Genomic DNA, 20,186 nt, shown 5'->3' with positions numbered 1-20,186 from the left:
GACACGGCACCCCAAGGCTGAGGGCAAGGGTGCCAGGATACCCCTGCTGTCAAACACCTGTGGTCCCTAGGAAGCTGGCACCTCGGCCCCACGAGGGAGATGGGGGTAGGCTCTCTTGGCTGGCAGGCCTGGTATCTTCCTCCTTGGGCCCCAGGGGAGCTGGGAACAAAGTGGGACAGAGCCTGGCTCCGAGGCTGAGGGTTCCTAGGGCACACACAGGAAACACAGCCCAGCTCCCTAGGGGGCCTGGCTCCCACAGGAGTGGCCGTGTGCCTACTGCCTGGTGGAGAAGGAAGCCCCAGAGGTACCAGAGGGATCAGCTGGAGGAGCCCAGGCTTCAGAGGCAACCATACCTGGGTACAAGCCCCGGCTCTGCACTGCACAAGCCTCAGTGTCCCTATCTGCATAAAGGGGACAAGCATCCTCTTGCCCTGCTTGCACATGAAGGTGGTGCCCGGACAGCGGCGACCGTGACAACAGCATCAGTAACAGGAGCGGCTGGTCGAGGGCAAGAGGGTGGCAGAGCCAGAGGACGCAGGGCCAGCAGCCCAGCAGCCTGGGGAGGGGTCGCCCCTCATGCTTCCAGAGCCCAGACAGAACGGAAGCCGCCAACAGTGCAAACCCTAGCTTTATTGGTCCAGGTTGTTCACAGTGAGGCTTCCCAGGGACAGGGGTCTGGGGACACCCCCCTCCCCCTGCCCGTGTGTTCTCTGCCCTGGCACCTGGGAAGAAGGAAGGGACGTGGCTCTGGGGGGTGGTGGCTACAGGGTAATTTAGCGTGGGGCCCAGGGTCTGTTCTTCAGAGCAGGAGGTAGAAGGGATCACATAAAGTTCTTTATTACAGACCTACAAAAAATGAGAGAATTATATATTACTCTCCCTTGTTTGGGTTTCTTTTTCCTTCTTTCTTTTTACAAAACAGCAGCAGGAAAGAAAAATGCAGGAGACAGATGGGCCAGGCACCAGGGTGCAGATCAGAAGGGACCAGGGTGACGTGGACCGAGCTGTCACCCGGCACGGGGCACTGTGGGCTGGCCTGGGGCTCTCTCCAGCATCCTGGGAGGACAGAGACAAGCCCTAGTGGGAGCAGACAAGACAGTGGGTAGGAGATGGCTGTCCCCAGGTCAGTGGCAGCACCATTCCCCGGGTAGCCACCCTGGAGGTCAGCCGGGCACCCATGTTTGGGGGCCTGGTCTCCAAAGCACGGGCCCATGGGGGCCGGGCAAAAGGGAGGAGGCAGGAAGGGCCAACACGGAAGGGCTCAGAGTTCTCACGGGGCCCCTCCTCGAACTGCAGGGGCCCTGGTGGGCAAGGGCAGCCAGGCCTCTTCCCTGCTTGTCAGCCAATCAGCTTCTTCAGGAAGGCCTCCAGCTGGTCCTCGTCCTTGATACCCACGAATTTGTCCACCACGTCCCCATTCTTGATGGCCAGCACAGTGGGCACAGCGGACACCTGGGGGAGGAGATGGAGGGAGACCATGTTACCTGGAGGTGAACTGTTCTCATCGGCCATTCCCCAGCCGTCGTGGGGAAGGCTGGTGGTTTCTGCAGGGCAGTGACTGGCCGAGCGGCAGGCGGGGCCTGTTCCCTTGGTGCAGGGGTGCTGCAGGGCCTGGAGGCCCGCCCACTGGAAAGACTTTTCCACTGTGGGCTCCTGGCGGTCCCCTTCCTCCCCGAACCGCAGGACTGACTCACTGGCCCAGTGGTTTGGCTGCAGTGACAGGAGGGATGAAAATAGCCCACACAGCTGCAGGCCAGGGCTGGGGGCAGGGAGCAGCTACGGGGCCAAGAGAAGCTCCCCAAGGGGCAGCCCAGCCTGGGTGGGGATAGGGGGTAGCCCGGAGACGTGAGAGCCTGAGTCCTGGCTCTGCTCCCGGCCTCGGCACCCTCTTCTGTAAAATGGGGGTGACAGGATCTCCCTTGAGGACATCCTTGAGGGTTTAGGACAGAGATGAAAGATTCGTATGTAGAGCTGAGCGGCGAGGAGCCCAGGCTCTGGCAGTGGCTGACCCCAGCGTCTGCCACCGGCTCACGCTGAGCTGCTCCAGGCAGGCCCCGTCAGCACGGTCTCTGTGTTCCCATCAGCAAAATGGAGCTGCTGGCAGCACTTACACCAGGTCTGGGGCTGCATGAGCATGGCGAGCAGAGTCTAACATGTGCCCTGCACCTGGCAGGGCCCTCAAGTGTCAGGACCTGGCAGAGGGCCCAGTGTGCAGGAGCCCCCGGCAAGTGGTGGCTACGGGGAGCACGTCAGGAGCTTCTAACACAGGCCCCATGTGAGCCACATGAGCTCGTGGCCGTTGAATGGCCAGCAGGGTCCAGAAACTCAATGACTCATGCTGGACGGTGTGGGATGAAGGCCTCGGCCATGTAGGAGCTGAGGTTTATTTATTAGGGGGATGGAGGCAGCATTCTTGGCCTATGAAGCATGTTCTCAAGTTCCCTCAGGGGACCCGTACGGATTCCATGGCATGTAATGAGGCCCACTGCCCACTCTGGCATCAAGCATTTTCTGCGCCCTGGGCTCCCTGCCTGACATTTGTAGACATTTTTTTTTTAAAAATGGGTAAACAGAACAAGATAAACATTCTTTTCTTACACATGTTAACTACAAAGTAACAACAGCAATTTACACAAACATCTCAAGTCTTCACCAATTCCGAGTACTGTCCTGCCCATGAGTCATCCTGGGAAGCCAGACTTAGGAGTCAGGATGTTCAAACTGTGCCCAGGTCAGTTACAAAAGGAGCTGTGGGCCTGACAGGCCACTCTCACACCTCAGCTGGGTGCCACCCACCAGGTGGCAGGCCCTGCCCTCCTCCCCTCCTCCCCTCACCGGCTCTGGGTGTTCTCAGGCTCTTGCAGGGAGTGTCCTGGGGCTGATGCAGGTGGTAACTGACACACTTCTCAGAGGGAAGATGCAGGCAGACCCATCTGGCAGCGGCCTGACCGTGGGTGCTGCTGCTTGTGGCCCTACCACTAGCTCCTGCCCTCGTTGTCCATGGCTGTAACACAAGAGGTGGCAGGAACTGCAAAGGTCCAGCATGTGGCTCACCCTGTCTCCGGGCACAGGCCAGGACCCAGAGTTGTGTATTTATTTGTTTTTTCAAGATTTTTTTTTGGGGGGGACGCCTGGGTGGCTCAGTGGTTGAGCGTCTGCCTTTGGCTCAGGGTCCCACATCAGGCTCTCTAAATGGAGCCCGTTTCTCCCTCTGCCTGTGTCTCTGGCTTTCTCTGTATCTCTCATGAATAAATAAATACATAAATAAAATCTTAAAAAAAAAAAAAAAGATCTTTTTCCCAAGTAATCTCTACACTCAACCTGGGGCTTGAACTTACAACCTGAGATCAAGGGTCACACACTGGGGGTGTGCCTGGGTGGCTCAGTTGGCTGGGGGTCTGCCTTTGGCTCGGGTCATGATCCTGGGTCCTGGGATTGAGCCCCGTGTCCAGCTCCCTGCTCGGCAGGGAGTCTGTTTCTCCCTCTCCTCCCCACTTGTGCTCTATCCTTCTCTCTCATATAAATAAATAAAATCTTTTAAAATAAGGGATCCCTGGGTGGCGCAGCGGTTTAGCGCCTGCCTTTGGCCCAGGGCGCGATCCTGGAGACCCAGGATCGAATCCCACATCGGGCTCCCGGTGCATGGAGCCTGCTTCTCCCTCTGCCTATGTCTCTGCCTCTCTCTCTCTCTGTGTGACTATCATAAATAAATAAAAATTTTAAAAAAATTGTAAAAAAAATCTTTTAAAATAAGAGTCACGCACTCGGAATGGGCCAGCCCGGCTCCCCAGCTGTGTTCTTATGCGCCCTCTAGTGGCCTGTGATGGCAGCTAGGGCACCTCAAATCCAGCCCCTCAACTCGGGGACAAGGTGCAATCACTAACTGGATCTTACCCAGGCCCGTTTCTTCAACTGATATAAAAACTATGTCGTATATATGAGAAGCGGTCTAACTGTTTTTGCGTGTCCTCTAAGTAGGACTATGCTCGCAGTGGACTCCATTTTCAGACTCCAGACCAGCTCTGTCACGATCACGTTTGTGTAAACTCATGTGTGTGTAGGCGTGCACACGCGCGCGCGCACACACACACAAACACACACACGGCCACACTGCAGTCAGACGTACAGCAAACTCTCCAAGGTCTAGTCATGACTGACCAAGGGCATTCTTTGAAGTGTCAGTCTAAATCAGACGAGTACACACAGCAACAGGCTGGCCAGAAGCTGGTTTTCCAGGCCACTGCTGTAGTACCCGGGGTGGGACTGGACCGACCTCCCTCCCGGCAAGGAGGAGGATGTGGCTTTGCCGATCCTGTGTTTGGCTCACAAATCTGGAGGGGCTGGTGCTTGTAAACACTGCCTTAAATGGAAGTGCACAGGTCCCTGGCGCATTCCTCTGGAATGTGATCTGAGTGTGAGGGGGCCGTGGTGGAACAAGAATGCTGCTTCCCTCTGAACTCTAGCAGCACCAAGGGGACTGAGTGGCTGGAGGAAAGGTGAACAGACATGTTAGGATGCGCTGCTTCTCCTGCTCTGTGACGCCACCTGGAGCCTTCGAGGCTGAACCTGAGACCCTGAGAAATCAGGGCGGGATGAGTGTGTGTGTGTGGTTGGTTCCCACTAACTGGCAGCTCTCGGGCCGCACTGCCACTGAGCTCGATGGTCCTGCTCAGTCCTCCCCTTCTGTGAGGGCCTACCGAGGGACAGACACAGTGACAGTTGTCACAGCAGGCTGGCAACCTCCTCAGCTAAGTGCAGAGCTGACGCGAAGGAAAAGATCACTGTCGGCCAGGCTGCTAGACCGGGGGTTCCTCAAGTGTCAGGGGTGACACTAACCACTTGCATCCTCTACTTCATGAATTCTCACCTCAAGGTGGGGCTTTCAACATGAGAAGACGGAGGTACAAAAGCTGAGTGACTAAGTGACAGAGCTGTGGTCTGACACAGGATCCGTCTGGCCCGGCTGTCCGTGACGTCTAACTGCCACACGCTGGCCTCAGAGCTACTGAGTCCCAGCAGGGCGAGGAAGCCCACGTAGGGAAACACGGGAAGGCTGACTCCACGCTTCTAATGAGAAGCCTCTGGACACAGGAGGATTCTTGGAGAAAGTTATGAGTATGATTATTACTTTTTTTAGGATTTTCTTTTTTGAAGTAATCTCCACACCCAATGAGGGGCTTGAACTCACAACCCCAAAATCAAGAGTTGCATGTGCCACTAACTGAACCAGCCAGGCACCCCAGGAAATAATTATTTAAAAAAATCAAATCCTGGGGCACCTGTGTGGCTTGGTTAGTTAAGTGTCTGACTCTTGATCTCTGCTCAGGTCTTGATCTCAGGGTCAGGAGTTCAAGTCCCTTGCTGCGTTCCGTGCTTGGCACGGAGTCTACTTAAATAAACAAACAAAAAAATCAAATCCAACTATATGACATTCTGGAAAAGGCAAAACTATGGAGACAGTAGGAAGATCAGTGGTTGCCAGGGGCCCAAGGGGAGGAGGGAGGGAAAAGGTGGGGCACAGGGGATTTTTAAGATGGTGAAACTCTTCTGTACAAAACCGTAACGGTGGATGCATGTCACTGTACGTTTGTCCAAACCCATGAGATGGACACCAGCAGGTGTGAACCCTTGCACGCCCCCAGAAGGCTAGCATAGGACTTTGAAACTTTTGCATCTTGATGTTTGGTTCCAAACTGCTGGCAGTGGTCACAGAGAAGATTGTAGAGAAGCAGAATCCTGGGCTCTTCCTAGACCTACTGAATCATCCATCATCTGTTTTTAAGCAACATCCCAGATCATATGCATGATTGTGAAGCACTGATTTAGAATACTTTCAAAATAGGGGGATATAGTAATGATTGAATACAATACTTTCTAGCACCAAAACATAATTATTCAATGAGATGTCTATGAGGTTAGATGAAACACTAAGAGGAAAAAAATTCAAATAAAAGCTTAAACCACTTCCCCCAAATCCTGACAGTGATTGTGTTGGGATGGCAAGATGACAGGTGACGTTTCCCCCTTATTACTTATTACCTGGCTGTTTTTCTAACGTTTTTTAAAGGCCTTCTATATATGAGGAAAAAGTAAAAGCATAACAGCTCCAAGTGTCAAGTCCAAAAAAGCCCCAGAGGAAAGCATAAAGGCTCAAAGGTCCACATCTGGATCTGCTCTTTGCCCCCAGTAGCTGTCAGGGTCTGAACGATCAGGGAATGCCCGGCCATTCAGTGGGGACGAAGAGATGAGAGAGGAGAGAGCTTTTCATTTGGCCAAGCCAAGGCAGTGTGCAAATGGGGGTGGGGTGGGGGACACTGAAACCCTGAGGCCCCCAGCCTTTCCCTTCCTTCTCCTTTGGGAGACAGTGGAGTCCTAGGGTGGATGACGAGCTGAAGCAGAAGTGTGGTACAAGGGGAATGTGTGTGAGGAGGGAGACTCACCCAGAGGGTGTGTGCCTGGCTTGGGGGAGGTGTTCTGGAAACCTCAGGTAGAGGCACCAAATTCCTTGAATACAACTTAAAGCAGTTTCTCCCACATGTTCACCCAACACTTGGAAAAGGAGGAAGCTGTCTCAGGAGATACTAGGGATCTCTCAACTCAAACATCTCCTTCAGGCTCTCTTCCAAAAGTACAGGTGTGAAGGAAGGAAAGGGCTGGGGGAGGGGGTCAGGAAAACCCTTGCTGGAGGTCCTTAAGCACAGCAGTGACATCCGCCCGGGGCTTGGCAAAACAAGGGGGCTGGGACCAGGTGACGTGGGCCCAGCTGTCCTGAGGTCCTGTGTGACTGACACACTATCTGGACTGCAGAGCACGGAAGGAGGGAGCCAATCCTGTAACACACGCTCTCCAGGCCTCATCACAGGACCTCGGTGGCCAGCCCAACATCACCAGGCTCCCTAGAATGCAGGTGGGGATGATCTTGGGAACCTTATCACCAGTGTGACCACTGTTGGAGGGAACTGGGTTCTTCTTGCCATCTGCACCGGCTAACCACAGATCCTGGAATATGGCTGGGGCTCACGGCGTGTCCACTGAGAGTCCCACTGGCTGAGGCTGACTGCTGTGCTGGCAGGAATTGGCCTAAGACACCTTATGCCTGCCAGTTACCCCGGGGATGTCCTAGCCGCTCCAGCCCTAAGCTCTGCCTCGTGGCCCCTGTGGGCCTTGGACAAGTAGGACAAAGGGAGGAGCATCTGAGTGGCCAGTAATTGCCCCCACCCCCGAAAGATCGGCAGGAGATCTTTAAAAAAACACCTCGGGACACCCAGCTGGCTCAGTCAGTAGGGCATACAGTTCTTGATCCTGGGTCTGTGAGTTTGAGCCCCACATTGGGGGTATAGTTTACTTAACACAACAACATCAAGTGATCCCTCCCCGACAAGCCCTTGTAAGCAGCCCTGAGTCACTCAGTGCCACGGATAGTCTTCTTTCGGCAACACCCCTCTCCCAAATGCAGTGGTCACCAGCGGCTTTGCCTCTGGCTGGGGCAGCCTGATGTTCGGGTGGGTGATCACTCCCACTCCAGTGCAACAGGCAGCCAGCCTATTCTCACCCTCGCCCCTCGGGGGCTGGCTGGAGGTGGCACCTCCACTTGAGCTGGTCTCATGAGAGCCGAGCCTGGACTTATAAATCCTGACAAGGGAACAGGCCCCCTCTTTCGGTCACTGGAAGGAAGGAGGGATGAAGGTTCACGCTGGCCGGGTCCAAGTACCTCAAGAGAACCAGAAATCTGGATTTTGACATGAAATCTCTGTTATAAACATTAACAGCTGGTTCAGTATTTAAAAAAGAACCCAAGTTAGATCAAATGTGCCAGGGAGCCAGATCTGGCGACGGGACACTAGGCATGACCCCGGCTCTGTAATAACAGTATCCTCAGCATGGCTGTCCAGACCCCTTCCCCTCGGTCTGTGGCCGACTGTCACCCCCTGTGCTCTCACTCCCTCCTCAGCTCTCCACGCTGGCTACTGGCCACAGTGCACTTCTCCCCTTTCTCCGGCTGTTCTGGTCTCCAAGGCTGGAGGGTATCCCCAATACTCCATGCATCCCCTGCTCCGGGCACACATGCACTGCTATTCTATGAGCAAATCGGGTTCACTTTGACCACAGGGCCTTTGCATTGGTATCTGCTCTGCCTGGGTTGTTCTTTTTTTTTTTTTTTTTTTTTAAAGATTTTATTTATTTATTCATAGACACAGAGAGAGAGAAGCAGAGACACAGACAGAGGGAGAAGCAGGCTCCACACAGGGAACCCGATGCGGGACTCGATCCCGGGTCTCCAGGATCACACCCCAGGCTGCAGGTGGTGCCAAACCGCTGAGCCACCAGGGCTGCCCTCCACCCCTTTAAAAAGATTTTACCTATTTATTCATAGACACAGAGAAACAGAGGCAGAGACACAGACAGAGGGAGATGGATTGTTCTTCCAAAGTGCTGCCTGGGTCATTTCCTTACTCCCTTCAGGTCTTTGCTCAGATGTCAGGCTTCTCAAGGAGACCGTCCCAAGCCTGCTTTTATTTTTTAATTTACTTATTTTTATTTATGTATTTTTAAACTAAAGCTCTACATTCAACATGGCACGTGAACTCACAACCCCGAGATTAACGGTCACATGCGCCACTGAACCAGCTAGGTGTCCCTGCCACACCCACCCTTTTAAAAATGAAACCCTCCCCAGCCCCATGGTTAGCCCCATCTCCTTTTCCTGACTTATTTTTTCCCCATAGTTTTTTTTTTTTTTTTTTTAAGATTTTATTTATTTATTCATGAGAGACACACAGAGAGGGGCAGAAGCAGGTTCCCTGCGGGACTAGATCCCAGGACCTTGGGATCATGACCTGAGCAGAAGGCAGATGCTCAGCCACTGAGCCACCCAGGTGCTCCTTTCCCATTGTTCTTGTTATCTAAAGCAGGCATCAGTGAACCATGGCCCATGGGCCAAACTCAGCCTGCTGCCTATTTGTGTGAATAAAGTTTTATTTGCACACAACTATGCCCCTTTGTTTATATACTGTCTCTGGCTGTTTCTTCCTTCCTTCTCTCCCTTCCCCCTTTCTTCCGTCCCCTCCCTCATTCTTTATTTTTATTTTTAAAAAATTTTATTTATTTATTCATGAGAGACAAAGAGAGAGGCAGAGACAGGCAGAGGGAGAAGCAGGCTCCATGCAGGGAGCCGGACATGGGACTCAATCCGGGAACCCCAGGATCAGGCCCTGGGCTGAAGGTGGTGCTAAACCGCTGTGGCACCGGGGCTGCCCCTTCCGTTTTTTTAAGGAAAAAAAAAAAAAAAAGAAAAAGATCTTTACTTATTTATTTGAAAGAGAGAAAGAAAGAGAAAGAGTGCACAAGTAAGCAGATCAGGGAGACGGGGAGGGAGGAGCAGACTCCCCGCCCGATGCAGGGCTCAATCCCAAGACCCTGGGATCATGACCCGAGCCAAAGGCAGACAGACATCCAACCAACTGAGCCACCCAGGCACCTCGGTCTCTGGCTATTTTCAATGGCAGCTGAGTACGTGCAGTGGAGACCAATGCCCTGTAAAGCCTCAAGTATGTTCCACCTGGTCCTTTAGAGAAAAAGTGTGCCGACCACCCATCAAAAATACTAGAATGCAGGCTCCATGAAGGCAGGGATTTTCTCAGCCTCGTTCACTGCCTTATCAACAACCAAGTAACAGCACCTGGTATTTAAGAGAAAACACACCTGCTGAATGAACACACCCCCCAACCAAACACACGAGACTCCCTCCTGTCTCAGTGTGTGCCGTGCTCTTGGCGTTGCTTCTCCATGCATCCTCCGTGGCCCCACTCAGAGGTCCCCCTAATGGGAAGCATTTCCCTTGCACCCCAACAATCAGTGTCTTCTTCCTTTGTGCACCTCTGCTCTCAGCACTTCTCACCATACAGTGAAATGATCTACCTGTTGTTCTCTTGCTAGACTGAGAGTGCCTGACACAAGGAGTTCATCTTTGTTGTGCCAGAATCATGAATGCCTGGCACATGGCAGGGCTCCCACACAACTGCCAAATGAATATGTGCATGGATGAATATATGAACGAAGGAATGCATCAATGTCCCAAGCCTTAGAGAATAAGCTGGTGTTTTGGATCATACATTCCACTTCCTAAAGGTGGTGAAGAGACATAAGCAGCTCAGAGGACCAATATAGTCACACCTGCAAAGTGCTCTGAACTCCTGAAAGCTCCAGAAAAAAACTGAGACATCCCTTATTGGCTACCTGGTGGTCCCCAAGACATGTCCCGCACCAGCTATCCCAGGGTCACAAGCACCCCCAACACCAGCTGCACAGCGGCAGCTCCCCGCTGATTCATACCTCATATTCCAGGGCGAGGTCTGTGTGGTCATCAATATCCACCTTGGCCATCACCACTTTCCCATGCTGCTTGGCCACCACCTTCTCTAACCTGGGCCCCAGGATCTTGCACGGGCCACACCACCTCAGAAGGGGAGAAAGGAAGCATCTCGTCACAAGAGTGCTCAGCAATCCATCTTCTGTCTCCCTAGAACCTTCCTTTGACCCACATCTTTCTGAGGGGCATTTTGTCCTTGTCAGCTCTGTTTACAACCTTTGAATATTAACCTGTAACGTTGACATGCCCAATGATAAAGCCAGAACTCTGCAGCAGGGGGATTTTCAAAGGTCCCAGGCTTCTAAAACACAAGTCCTCATTGGAAGACGCTGATAAAGGTTATTTCAGCACGCGTAAGAGAAATACACCACCGCACAGAAAAATATGAAAGTTGAAGTTAAAAGGTTTGGGTTCCAAAAGGGACTCCTCACCAACCAGCTGACTGTTCTAGAGTCTCAGTTTCCTATTTTGAATAAATGAGATTATGTCTCTCAAAGCAGTGATGAGGCTGTGGAGTTATTTCAGACAACCTCATGGACCCAGAACTACAGGGAGAAGCCAGTGCCAGGGGGAGTCTACAACATGCTCGTCGCTATGCTGGGACCTTCTCACCTTTTACTGCCCAGAACCCTCAACCCCACAAAGGAAAACACCTTCCTAAGAAATGAAGGATCCTACAAGTTAAGGAACTCATGGCAAGGTCCCAGAGCTGGTTAGAGGCTGGTGTTGCGTTCCAAATGTCTTCTTTCATCACTGGGTTATCCTGTGTCCTCCCCCAGGCCCTGGGTCAGCTGTTAGCACTGCACCGATCACAGGTGCTCCCCTCTGGGTGGTGAGCCCTGTGAGGACAGGTGGTATGGATAGTGCCGGGCACTGAATGAACAAACTCACATCTTACTTTGTCAGAGAAGAAAATGAGGCATAATCCCATTTATCATTCATTTTGGAAGTCCTCTCTGGAGTGCTCACTATACCACGATGGGAGAAGGCTCTGCCTGCCATGAACCCCTGGCCCATGATGGTTATTTTAGTCTCAGCCTTTAAAACGCTTTACATTTAGAGATTTCAATTAATGAACTCACAAGTTTGCAACACCTCATCTCCTATTATAAGTGAAGAAAGGGAGGCATGAGGACATCAATGGCCAGCCCAAGGCAACATGGTGAGTGAGAGAAAGAACAGGAAAGAAAGCAAAACAATCTGTCAGAGATTTGCCCAGAAGGCCTCCCAACGTCTAACCCAGGCTACACCAGGATGCCTCAATCTGAGGGGTTTGTCCAAGTTCTTTTGTAGCTAGGTGGCTAGTCGGGACCCAAAGTCCAGAAATGAAAAAGGCCAAGCTAACAATCAGGTGGCTAGAAGCATTGAACTACCCCTACAACAAACTTACATACAGCACTGAAAAGAAAACCCTGCCCATCCCCTGCGTGCTTGGGCACCACTGTGGTGCCACTGATAACTTTTTGCCAGCCCTTCCCAGTTTTGGTGGCAAGATGTTAAAAATCAACTCATCCGCAGGGTCAGGAACTGGTATACACCCAAAGCCAGAAAATGAGATAGTTAGTCCTATTTTTCTTGCTTTGGTCCAAGCTGAATGGGGACTCTCAGCCATTTGGGCAGCAAGACACAGAACATGAGTGTTTCTCAGCTTGCTCCAGTGACAGTGAGCTCTAAAGACTGTTGACTGGTCTGTGTCCTATCAGACTACACTCCATCTCTGAGAGCCAGGACTGGGTCTTACCCGTCTTTGTAATGAGACTATGCACGTGAAGCATCAGACGTGGGACTGAGACATGACAGCTACTCAATAAATCACTTTTTTTTTTTAAGATTTAATTATTTATTCATGAGAGACAAAGACAGAAGCAGAGACACAGACAGAGGGAGAAGCAGGCTCCTCACAGGGAGACTCCATCCCAGGACCTAGGATCACGACCTGAGCCGAAGGCGGATGCTCAACCACTGAGCCACCCAGGTGTCCCTACTCAAATTCCTGAACAAGTAGCACCACGTTCTTCTGCTGACCCCCAGGACTCACTGTGCATGGAAGTCCACAACCACTGGTGTTTCGCTGTTGACAACTCGGTCTTGAAAGTCAGGTCCATCCTGGATGTTGAAGGTCGTTGTGCAGACTCTGGTGGTGTATATTGACCGGGCTTGGGTGGGTGTTGCTGTCAGGTGACCAGGGCTGCACGGCAGGGCCCTGCAGGTGAGAGGTGCCCATCGACCCTGAGGGGGCTTCCTGGAGATGACGGAGGCCAGGAACCTCCTCAGGAGAAGTCGCTGAGCCATCTGTGAGGGGGAAAGGCAGAAAGTTCGGGAAGCCAATTCACCAGGAAAAGAAAGGTTATTTGGGTGGTCCTGGGGGGAGAGGGGCGCCTCAGGATTTCCGGGCCTGAACAAAAATGCCAAGAAATGACATATAAGATTTTGAGAGTAGAGGTTAAGCGAAGCATCAGAATCAAAAAGCAGAAGCAATCCTACACCAGGACAGGAACACTGGGCTGGCAATCAAAAAGCAGTCGGGATATGGACGGGACTGGATCAGAAGGGAGGGCGGGAGCTCCGCTGGTGGAGCCCCTGCTGGGGCAAGGGCAGCCGCGCCCTCCCGCGCCCGCGCGCCCGTCCCCCGGGGTCACCCGCGGGCAGCCGGGCCCTACCCCGGCGACGAGCCCGGGCTGCGCGCGCAACCAACCCAACTACTAAAGGAGCGTCAACACTGGAACCCAAGGCCGTCTGCAACTCTCTATCACTCGTTTAGGAGGCCTTCTAACGGGAAATTAAGGGGAAAGGGGGTTGTCCAAGGATCAAGAGAAGAGGAATCGCAACAGCTCGAGGGGAACGAAGGGGCTCGGCAACAGGAGGGAGTGTGGGGTCCTAAAAACCAAGGGACGTGTCTGACGGACTGAGTCCGACGCCACCGGGGATCCCGGCTCCGCGGGGGGCAGGTCCCCCCGCCGCCCGGGGCCTCCGCCCGCTCGGCCGCCGGCCAGCGGAGGAGAAGGCCCGGAGCGTGTCTCCGCCGCGACACCGCCTCGAGCCACCCCCACGAGCCTCCTACCTCCCTGCAGCCCGAGCGGAGGGATGCACTCACTGCCCGGCCCTCCCCGCCAGTCAAGGACACGCCCTTCGTCACTTCCGGGGGGAGGGCCTTTCGAACGTCACTTCCGGGGACAGGCAACCCGGAACGCTTCTCTCCGCAGCTTGAGGGGTGGCTTGGATTTCCCACCAATGGGGATGGCGGGAGACGGCACAGCGGAAGGGGTGGAGCCTCAGTTAGGGACCGGAAGACGGGCTTCTGGTGGGGGAGGGGAAGAGAAAACGGAAGAGGAGGCGGGTTCGCAGGGGGAAGGACCGGAAGAAGGGGCGGGCCCTCGGGCGCCCGGAAGAGGGGTGGCCCTCGGGGGCGGGGCCGGAAAAGGCGGGCGGGTCCTAGAGGAGGGTCCGGAAGAGGGGGCGGGGGAGGAGTCCACGAGCGGAAAGGGCGGGAGGGGGCGTGGCTCCGGGCGCTGCAGCTCCTGGGCCGCCCCCCTCTGCCTCGGTGCCCTCCGGAAACTGGAGGAGCCGAGGACCCCCCGCCCCGTTCCGGGGAAGGCAGGCTCGGTTCCGGAGGCGGAGTGCTGGCTGCGGGCTAAAGACCCCGAGGAAGGAGGATGCTCCGGCACGACCCCGAGGTTTCGGGCAGCCGCCCTGGCGGGGGCCCTGGCAGGACCGCTGTGCCCAGTCGGTGACCTGGCCAGCTGGGCTTGCCTCCAGCCGGTCTCTGGGAGTCGCTGGGGCCCGGGTCTGTCCAGGGGGCCAGGCGGTGGCGGTGGTGCGGGGAGGGCCACGCGGCCCCGGGGACTCGCTGCGGCCCCGCCTTCCCCGCACCCGCCGTCGCTGCGGTGGACCCCGCCGGACCCCGACATCGCCACCCCGCGAGGCCTCGCCGATCTAGGACCATCACTGCCTTTTCCTTCCCTGACTGCTTAACCCGAACTGCCTTTGCGGGGGCGCCCGGTGGCTCGGGCGGCTAGGGTCGGCCTGGGGCTCAGGGCACGATCTCAGGGTCCTGGGGTCGAGTCCCGCCTCCGGCTTCCTGCCCGGCCCGGAGTCCAGTCCGCTTCCCTGCCTGTGCTCTGGCAAAAAGAAATAAGAACTTTAAAAAGAGGAAGAAGAGATGCCTTTTTTCTCTCTCCGCTTGGTGGAACACCTACTCATCATCACTTCTTTGAGCAGCGTTACTTGCCTCCTCGTTTTAGGGCTTTGTTCCTGACTCTCGCGTATCCGTCCTTGGTGCCATCTCTTCCCCCAGACCACAGGCTTCCTGACAGTAGGAGTTCGTGGCTCTTACTTGACTCCCCGAGCCCCGCAATCTGATACAGTGCCTGGCTCACAGGGGATGTTCCCGAGAAGCTTAGTAAACAGAATCTCAGGGAAAGGTTTACAGAAAGGTTACGGACTTGTCCAAAGTCAGGGGGCAGGAGAATAGGCAGAGCCCCGTCTCACACCTCCAGTGGGAACCCCTTAGAGCTCCAGGGTTTGCTTAAATGTCTCTCCTGTCCCTGAATGTTGCAGTTGCTGCGACGGCTGGAAGGGGATTCCCTGTACTCTCCATGGGAGAAAATGCCACCAGATACCGGACGAGCATCATCTTTGGAGACCCTTCCCTGAGCCTCCTTGAGCGGGAGAGATGCTCTTCTCCAAGCTTCCCTAGCCCCTGTGCACCTTATCAATCATCACACTCAACACGCTGCGGTTACTGTCTTTGTTTCCACTGTCTTTATTACTAATATTTAAAAAAAATGTTAAAAAAAGAAAAAAAATGGGGGTATCTGGCTGGCTCAGTCAGAGGAGCATGTGACTCTTGATCTCAGGGTTGTGAGCTCAAGCTTCGTGTTGGGTGCAGAGATTACTTTAACATAAAAATGAAAAATCTAGGGGTCCTGGGGTGGCCCAGTCGGTTAACTGTCTGCCTTTGCCTCAGGTCATGATCTCAGGGTCCTGGGATTGAGCCCTGTGTGGGGCTCTCTGCTCAGCAGGGAGTCTGCTTGTCCCTCTGCTTCTCCCCCCACTCACGCTCATACTCTCTTTCTCAAATAATTAAAATCTTTAAAAAAAAATGAAAACTCTAAAAAACAAAGAAACCTAACTCATTCTCAGTTTTCCAACAGCTCTCATCCTTCCCTCTGGCACACACAACTCCTGACCTGTTTTCTCAGGGCCAGTTCATAACTGAACCTGTTCACTGGGTCCCTCCCCTGCTTATCTCAGGGCCTGGTGCCGTAGTAGGTGCTCGGCGATTATTTGTACCACAAGCAGAGAGCAGGAGCATGAATCACATCTCCTTATCCCAAATCCCATTTTCCCTGCCGTATAACAGGGCTCCATTAGACCCTTCCAAAATCGCTACCATAGTCGGTTTTGTTTTGTTTTTTTTCCCCACTTTGTCTTGGCCATACATGTTCTCTGTGCAGTTGGCGGGCTCATGCCCTCACTCCCCTGGTGTGCACAGCCATAGCGTGTAGGCCTCCTCCCCTGGGATGGGCAAGGAACTCTTTGGAACAGGCCTATCCCCCCTCTGGTCATCGGCTGTGTCAGCCTTTCACTTTTCTGAGTGTCCCTCATGGGTAGGAGACCAGGAGAGTACGTGGGCAGGCCTGGCCCTCTCCACTCTGTCTTGCTCTGCTTCCCCCTGGCCTAGGACTGGAGCCAGTTGTGGTAATCCACAGCGGGAGCCCCAGTTCTTCTGGCCCCTCTGACGTCAGCGCCCCTTGTGTGCAGCTGTTTCTGCTAATACAGATGCCATCTGGTCGGGGTGCTTGCTTCCCCTTTGCCCGTTATTTCATGTTTCCCTGTATCTCCTGCACTTTTTCTTCCAGTCACCTATTCATCCTATTCATCAATGTCCACTGCATTTTCTGGAAGGCCAAGTTCCCTGCGTAATTCACAGTCCAAACTCCAAAGGGGGACAAGTCCTGTTTATCCTTGTTCCACAGTCATGTGGCCTCTTTGGCCTCTGTCTTCTCATCTGAGAAATGGGAAGAATGATGCCTTCCTCCTAGGGCACTGTGAGGTTGTGGGAAGAACTGAGAACAGGGCCCAGCACATTGTCAGTGCCCGAGGAATGATGAAATCTCTTCCTCTCTCTTTCTGCAGGGAGAGAGCCTCTGACAAGGCTGCACTCACAGTAAGCCACAAAGGGGCTCCTCAGCTCCAGGCTGGCGTGGCTGCCCATCCAGAGCCAACCTGGCGTGGGTCCAGCTCGGGCACCACGCAGGCTCAGGGCACAGGTGTGAGAGGAAGGGAAGGGAGCCAGGGCTGCTGCCTGAGCTACGGGGTAAACCTTCTCCTGCTGTCTCTTGCAGAGATTTATTGCAGTGCTTTTCAGACTGCGGTATGTGAGCCATTGGTGGGTTTGTGAAATCCATTTAGTGCATTGTGATCAGCTTTTTTTTTTTTTTAAGAATTTATTCATTTCTGAGAGAAGAGAGAGGCAGAGACACAGGCAGAGGGAGAAGCAGGCTCCCTGCAGGGAGCTCGATGTGAGACTCGATCCCAGGACCCCAGGCCCTTGAGCCATAGGCAGATGCTCAACCACTGAGCCACCCAGGCGTCCCTGTGATCAGCTTTAAAATAAACAAATGGAATTGAAAATGTCAGAGTACGTTGTATATTATAAGTATTATTTTGTGGAGCAGTTGTCGGTGTTAGGTCTATATCTGTGTGTCCTGGGTTGTGATGTAGAGCGTGTTTCTTACTGTGGGTCATGGTCAGAGGGTTTGAAAGCTACTGATATACTGGAGAGTTACCAAACGCCTGACACTGTGCTCAGCACCCTACAGGTACCAACTTATTTAATCCTACAATCCTGTGAATCTCCATTTCGCAGATGGGGAAAATGAAGCATAGAGAGGTGAAGTAGCTTGTCCAGGGTCACCCAAATAGTAGGAGGTAGAAGCTTAGAAGTGCTCTATAGCCCCTAGTAAGGGGCTGATTGGATTCTAGACAGGTGCTACCCCCGCTCCGCCCCCCCGACCAGCCAGCCAGTCTAGGCCATCCGACTGCAACTGTGGGGCTTGGACCCCCGGGCAGGGTGGGCGGTGGGCAGCCGTGGTTTTCAGCAGCGGGCGTCAGCATCGGTGTCCACACGGTGGCAGTGTGGCTCTCACGGTGTCCCCAGCGGGCCAGGCAAGCTGGGCCCAGCCCTGGGGAGCCAGCTGCCTCGGGTCCACAGGGCAGGGACGGGTGTGGGAGGCAGGTGCGTCTCAGTGACCGCGCATCCGAGGATCTCATAGCCGAAGGGAGGCACTTTAGAAAAAAAACACCGCAAAGAGAGGTAGTGGGCCACAGTCTAAGCTCAGAGTGTTTCCAAGAGGTGTCTCTCCTAGAGTATGTGCTTTCAGTTTCCATTTTGATGGTAATTTTTTTAAATTTTATTTATGAGAGACACGCACAGAGAGAGAGAGAGAAAGAGAGAGAGAGAGACAGACAGAGACACAGGCAGAGGGAGAAGCAGGCTCCATGCACCGGGAGCCTGATGCGGGACTCGATCCCGGGTCTCCAGGATCAGGCCCTGGGCTGAAGGCAGCGCTAAACCGCCGAGCCACCCGGGCTACCCGATAATTTCTGTTTTAAAAAAATTGTTTTTATGTGGGCAGTCTGGGTGGCTCAGAGGTTTAGCGCTTGCCTTTGGCCCAGGGTGTGATCCTGGAGTCCTGGGATTGAGTCCCACGTTGGGCTCCCTGCAGGGAGCTTGCTTCTCCCTCTGCCTGTGTCTTTCATGAATGAATAAATAAAATAAAAAAAATTTGTTTTTATGCTTTTGCAGAACAATTAGAACTGTAATGTACATTTTGCAGTTCAAGAAGCCGGTTTCCTGTTCCGTTGTGATTCATGTTCTGTCGTGTTTCCAGCAATCACAAAATGTCTCCTCACTCCTTTCTGAAGGTGAAAACTTGACACCAGGGCAGCAACGGAACCCTTAACTCCCAGACTGGCCACTGCGCCTTCTTGGGATGGCGGGTCTGGGGTGCAGGGACTCTCGTGTAGGTGGGTGTACGCTGTCGTCCCCACATGCCCACCCGGGTGCCCCCCTGTGGACACTTGCGGGCTGGGGTGCCAGGGCTTATTCCAGATCCCGCCTGCTGTTGGGGTGAGGCTCCTCACGTGCTCTTGCCCAGGCAGGTCTGGTGGCTCAGATTCTGCTGATGTGTGTTAAACAACTCGGCTCTGTGCCTTTATCTATAAATAAGAGTTAACATGTACAAAACTCTGGAAAGGTATCCTTTAGAATCAGCCTTTGGCCCTGTCATGGACTTTTCTTGGAGGTGCCAATCACAGAACCGAGCTGGGAAGGTGGGCCCCAGGTGTGCTGGCGTTAGATCGGTGGAGCCCAGGTTGGTGAACACACGTGAGCTTGGAGTCAGATGGACCTGGATAGAAATCTTGGCTCTGCCCCTTACACGCATTGTGATGTAACCCATGTAAGGCTTGGTTTCCTCATCTATAAAATGGGGCCAGCAGTATGTACCTTAGGCACTGTTTATGGATGGCAAGTCAAGTCTTAGAGAGGTCATGTGACTTACCAAAGGCACACAGGTAGTTACAGGTGAGGGCAGGCTCACATCCAGATCTTCTGACCGTGTGTCCTGAGTTCTTGCTGCTGATTGCAAGGATGTGGTGCAGCTAGGTCTGAGGGTAAGTATATTTGTCTTTAGCTTGTGAAAGTGTCACTGACAAGAATTATAACAAGGTCCAGTGAATAAGAATGACTTTCGCTTCCTGAACCTTTGTTTGTTTGTTTGTTTTTAAGATTTTATTCATCGTTTTATTTTAGAGAGAAAGAGAGCGTGAGGGGAGGAGCAGAGAAAGAGGGACAAGCCGACTTCACACTGAGTGCTGAGCCCAATGTGGGGCCTGATCCCGCTACCCTGAGGTTGTGACCTGAGCCAAAAGTCAGACACCTAACCAACTGAGCCACCCGGACACCCCCTGAGCCTTTGCTTTACATGTAAAATTGGACCAATAATAATACTCACCAATGTCTTCAGGTTATTGTGAAGTATTAAACAGGATAATGCAAGTAAAGGGCTCATAGTAAGTGCCCTTAGATTTCAATCTTGAAATTTATGGAGGGTTGCATTAAGGTCCAGCCTATGGTCTGTCTTTGTGAATGTGTACCCAGAAAAACTATCTATTCTATAGCTGCTGAGTGGTGTGTTCTATAAATGTCAATTAGGTCAAGGTGGCTGATAGAGTGTTGGTTAGCTTCTCTTTGTCTTTACTGAGTGTTCTGCTAGCTGTTCTATTAATTGTCAAGAACAGGATGTTAAAGTCAGGTATGATTGTGAATTTACCCATTTCTCCCTTTAAATCTGTCTACTTTCTCTTCATTTATTTTGAAGCTTTGTTATTAGGCTCCTGCAGATTTAGGATTGTTGTGTCTTTCTGATGTATTGACTGTTTCACTATTATGGAATGTCTCTCCTTAATGCCAGCAATGCTCTATGTGTTGAAGTTTACTTTATCTGCTATTTATTTTTTTTTTAATATTTTTATTTATTTATTCATAGACACACAGAGAGAGAGAGGCAGAGACACAGGCAGAGGGAGAGGGAGAAGCAGGCTCCACGCAGGGAGCCCGATGTGGGACTCGATCCCGTGTCTCCAGGATCACACCCCAGGCTGCAGGCAGTGCCAAACCACTGCACCGGGGCTGCCCCTTTATCTGCTATTTAAAGAACCACTCCAACATTCTTAGGATTACTGGTTGCTTAATATATCTTTTTTGATACACTGTCAGCTTATCTGTGAATTTATATATAAGTGCATCTCT

The 20,186-nt window shown here is 53.0% G+C and overlaps 1 protein-coding gene and 1 long non-coding RNA gene across 5 annotated transcripts; one reads left to right on the top strand and one right to left on the bottom strand.

Annotated features, from left to right (window-relative positions):
• Window positions 1–610: 610 nt before the first annotated feature.
• On the bottom strand, window positions 611–13,587 carry TXN2 (thioredoxin 2). Of its 3 annotated transcripts, XM_049115817.1 has the most exons (5): window positions 13,431–13,587; window positions 12,408–12,661; window positions 10,333–10,456; window positions 1,334–1,452; window positions 611–848 (listed from the first exon to the last, which is right to left on the bottom strand). In XM_049115817.1, exons 2-4 carry the CDS (start codon window positions 12,659–12,661, stop codon window positions 1,339–1,341), a joined length of 492 nt encoding a protein of 163 aa, XP_048971774.1. In that variant the 5' UTR covers window positions 13,431–13,587; the 3' UTR covers window positions 611–848; window positions 1,334–1,338. The 3 variants fall into 3 exon arrangements, with proteins under 3 accessions (XP_048971774.1, XP_048971773.1, XP_048971775.1); XM_049115816.1 differs by lacking the exon at window positions 13,431–13,587 and adding an exon at window positions 13,065–13,279 and having other exon boundaries at window positions 611–1,452; XM_049115818.1 differs by lacking the exons at window positions 611–848; window positions 1,334–1,452 and adding an exon at window positions 9,294–9,679.
• Window positions 13,588–13,763: 176 nt separating this feature from the next.
• Window positions 13,764–15,115, top strand: LOC112674979 (uncharacterized). 2 transcript variants are annotated; one of them, XR_004803372.2, is made up of 2 exons: window positions 13,764–14,681; window positions 14,927–15,115. It is a non-coding gene; the product is annotated as an uncharacterized LOC112674979 (long non-coding RNA). The 2 variants fall into 2 exon arrangements; XR_003145693.3 differs by having other exon boundaries at window positions 13,764–14,687.
• Window positions 15,116–20,186: the final 5,071 nt, after the last annotated feature.

This window comes from Canis lupus, chromosome 10, assembly GCF_003254725.2.
Source record: "Canis lupus dingo isolate Sandy chromosome 10, ASM325472v2, whole genome shotgun sequence".
NCBI classification, from domain to species: Eukaryota; Metazoa; Chordata; class Mammalia; order Carnivora; family Canidae; genus Canis; species Canis lupus.
The sequence above is the reverse complement of the archived record's forward strand: the minus strand, read 5'-3'. Positions and strand labels throughout refer to the sequence as shown.

Bases quoted from the DNA above. Each gene is read 5' to 3' on its own strand.
- TXN2 (XM_049115817.1), bottom strand. From the start codon at position 12,661: ATGGCTCAGCGACTTCTCCTGAGGAGGTTCCTGGCCTCCGTCATCTCC. The intron at 10,457-12,407 runs GTGAGTCCTGGG...TCCCCTTCTGAG, and splicing joins GTTGTGGACTTCCATGCACA to GTGGTGTGGCCCGTGCAAGA. The intron at 1,453-10,332 runs GTATGAATCAGC...CTCCTCCCCCAG, and splicing joins ACCTCGCCCTGGAATATGAG to GTGTCCGCTGTGCCCACTGT.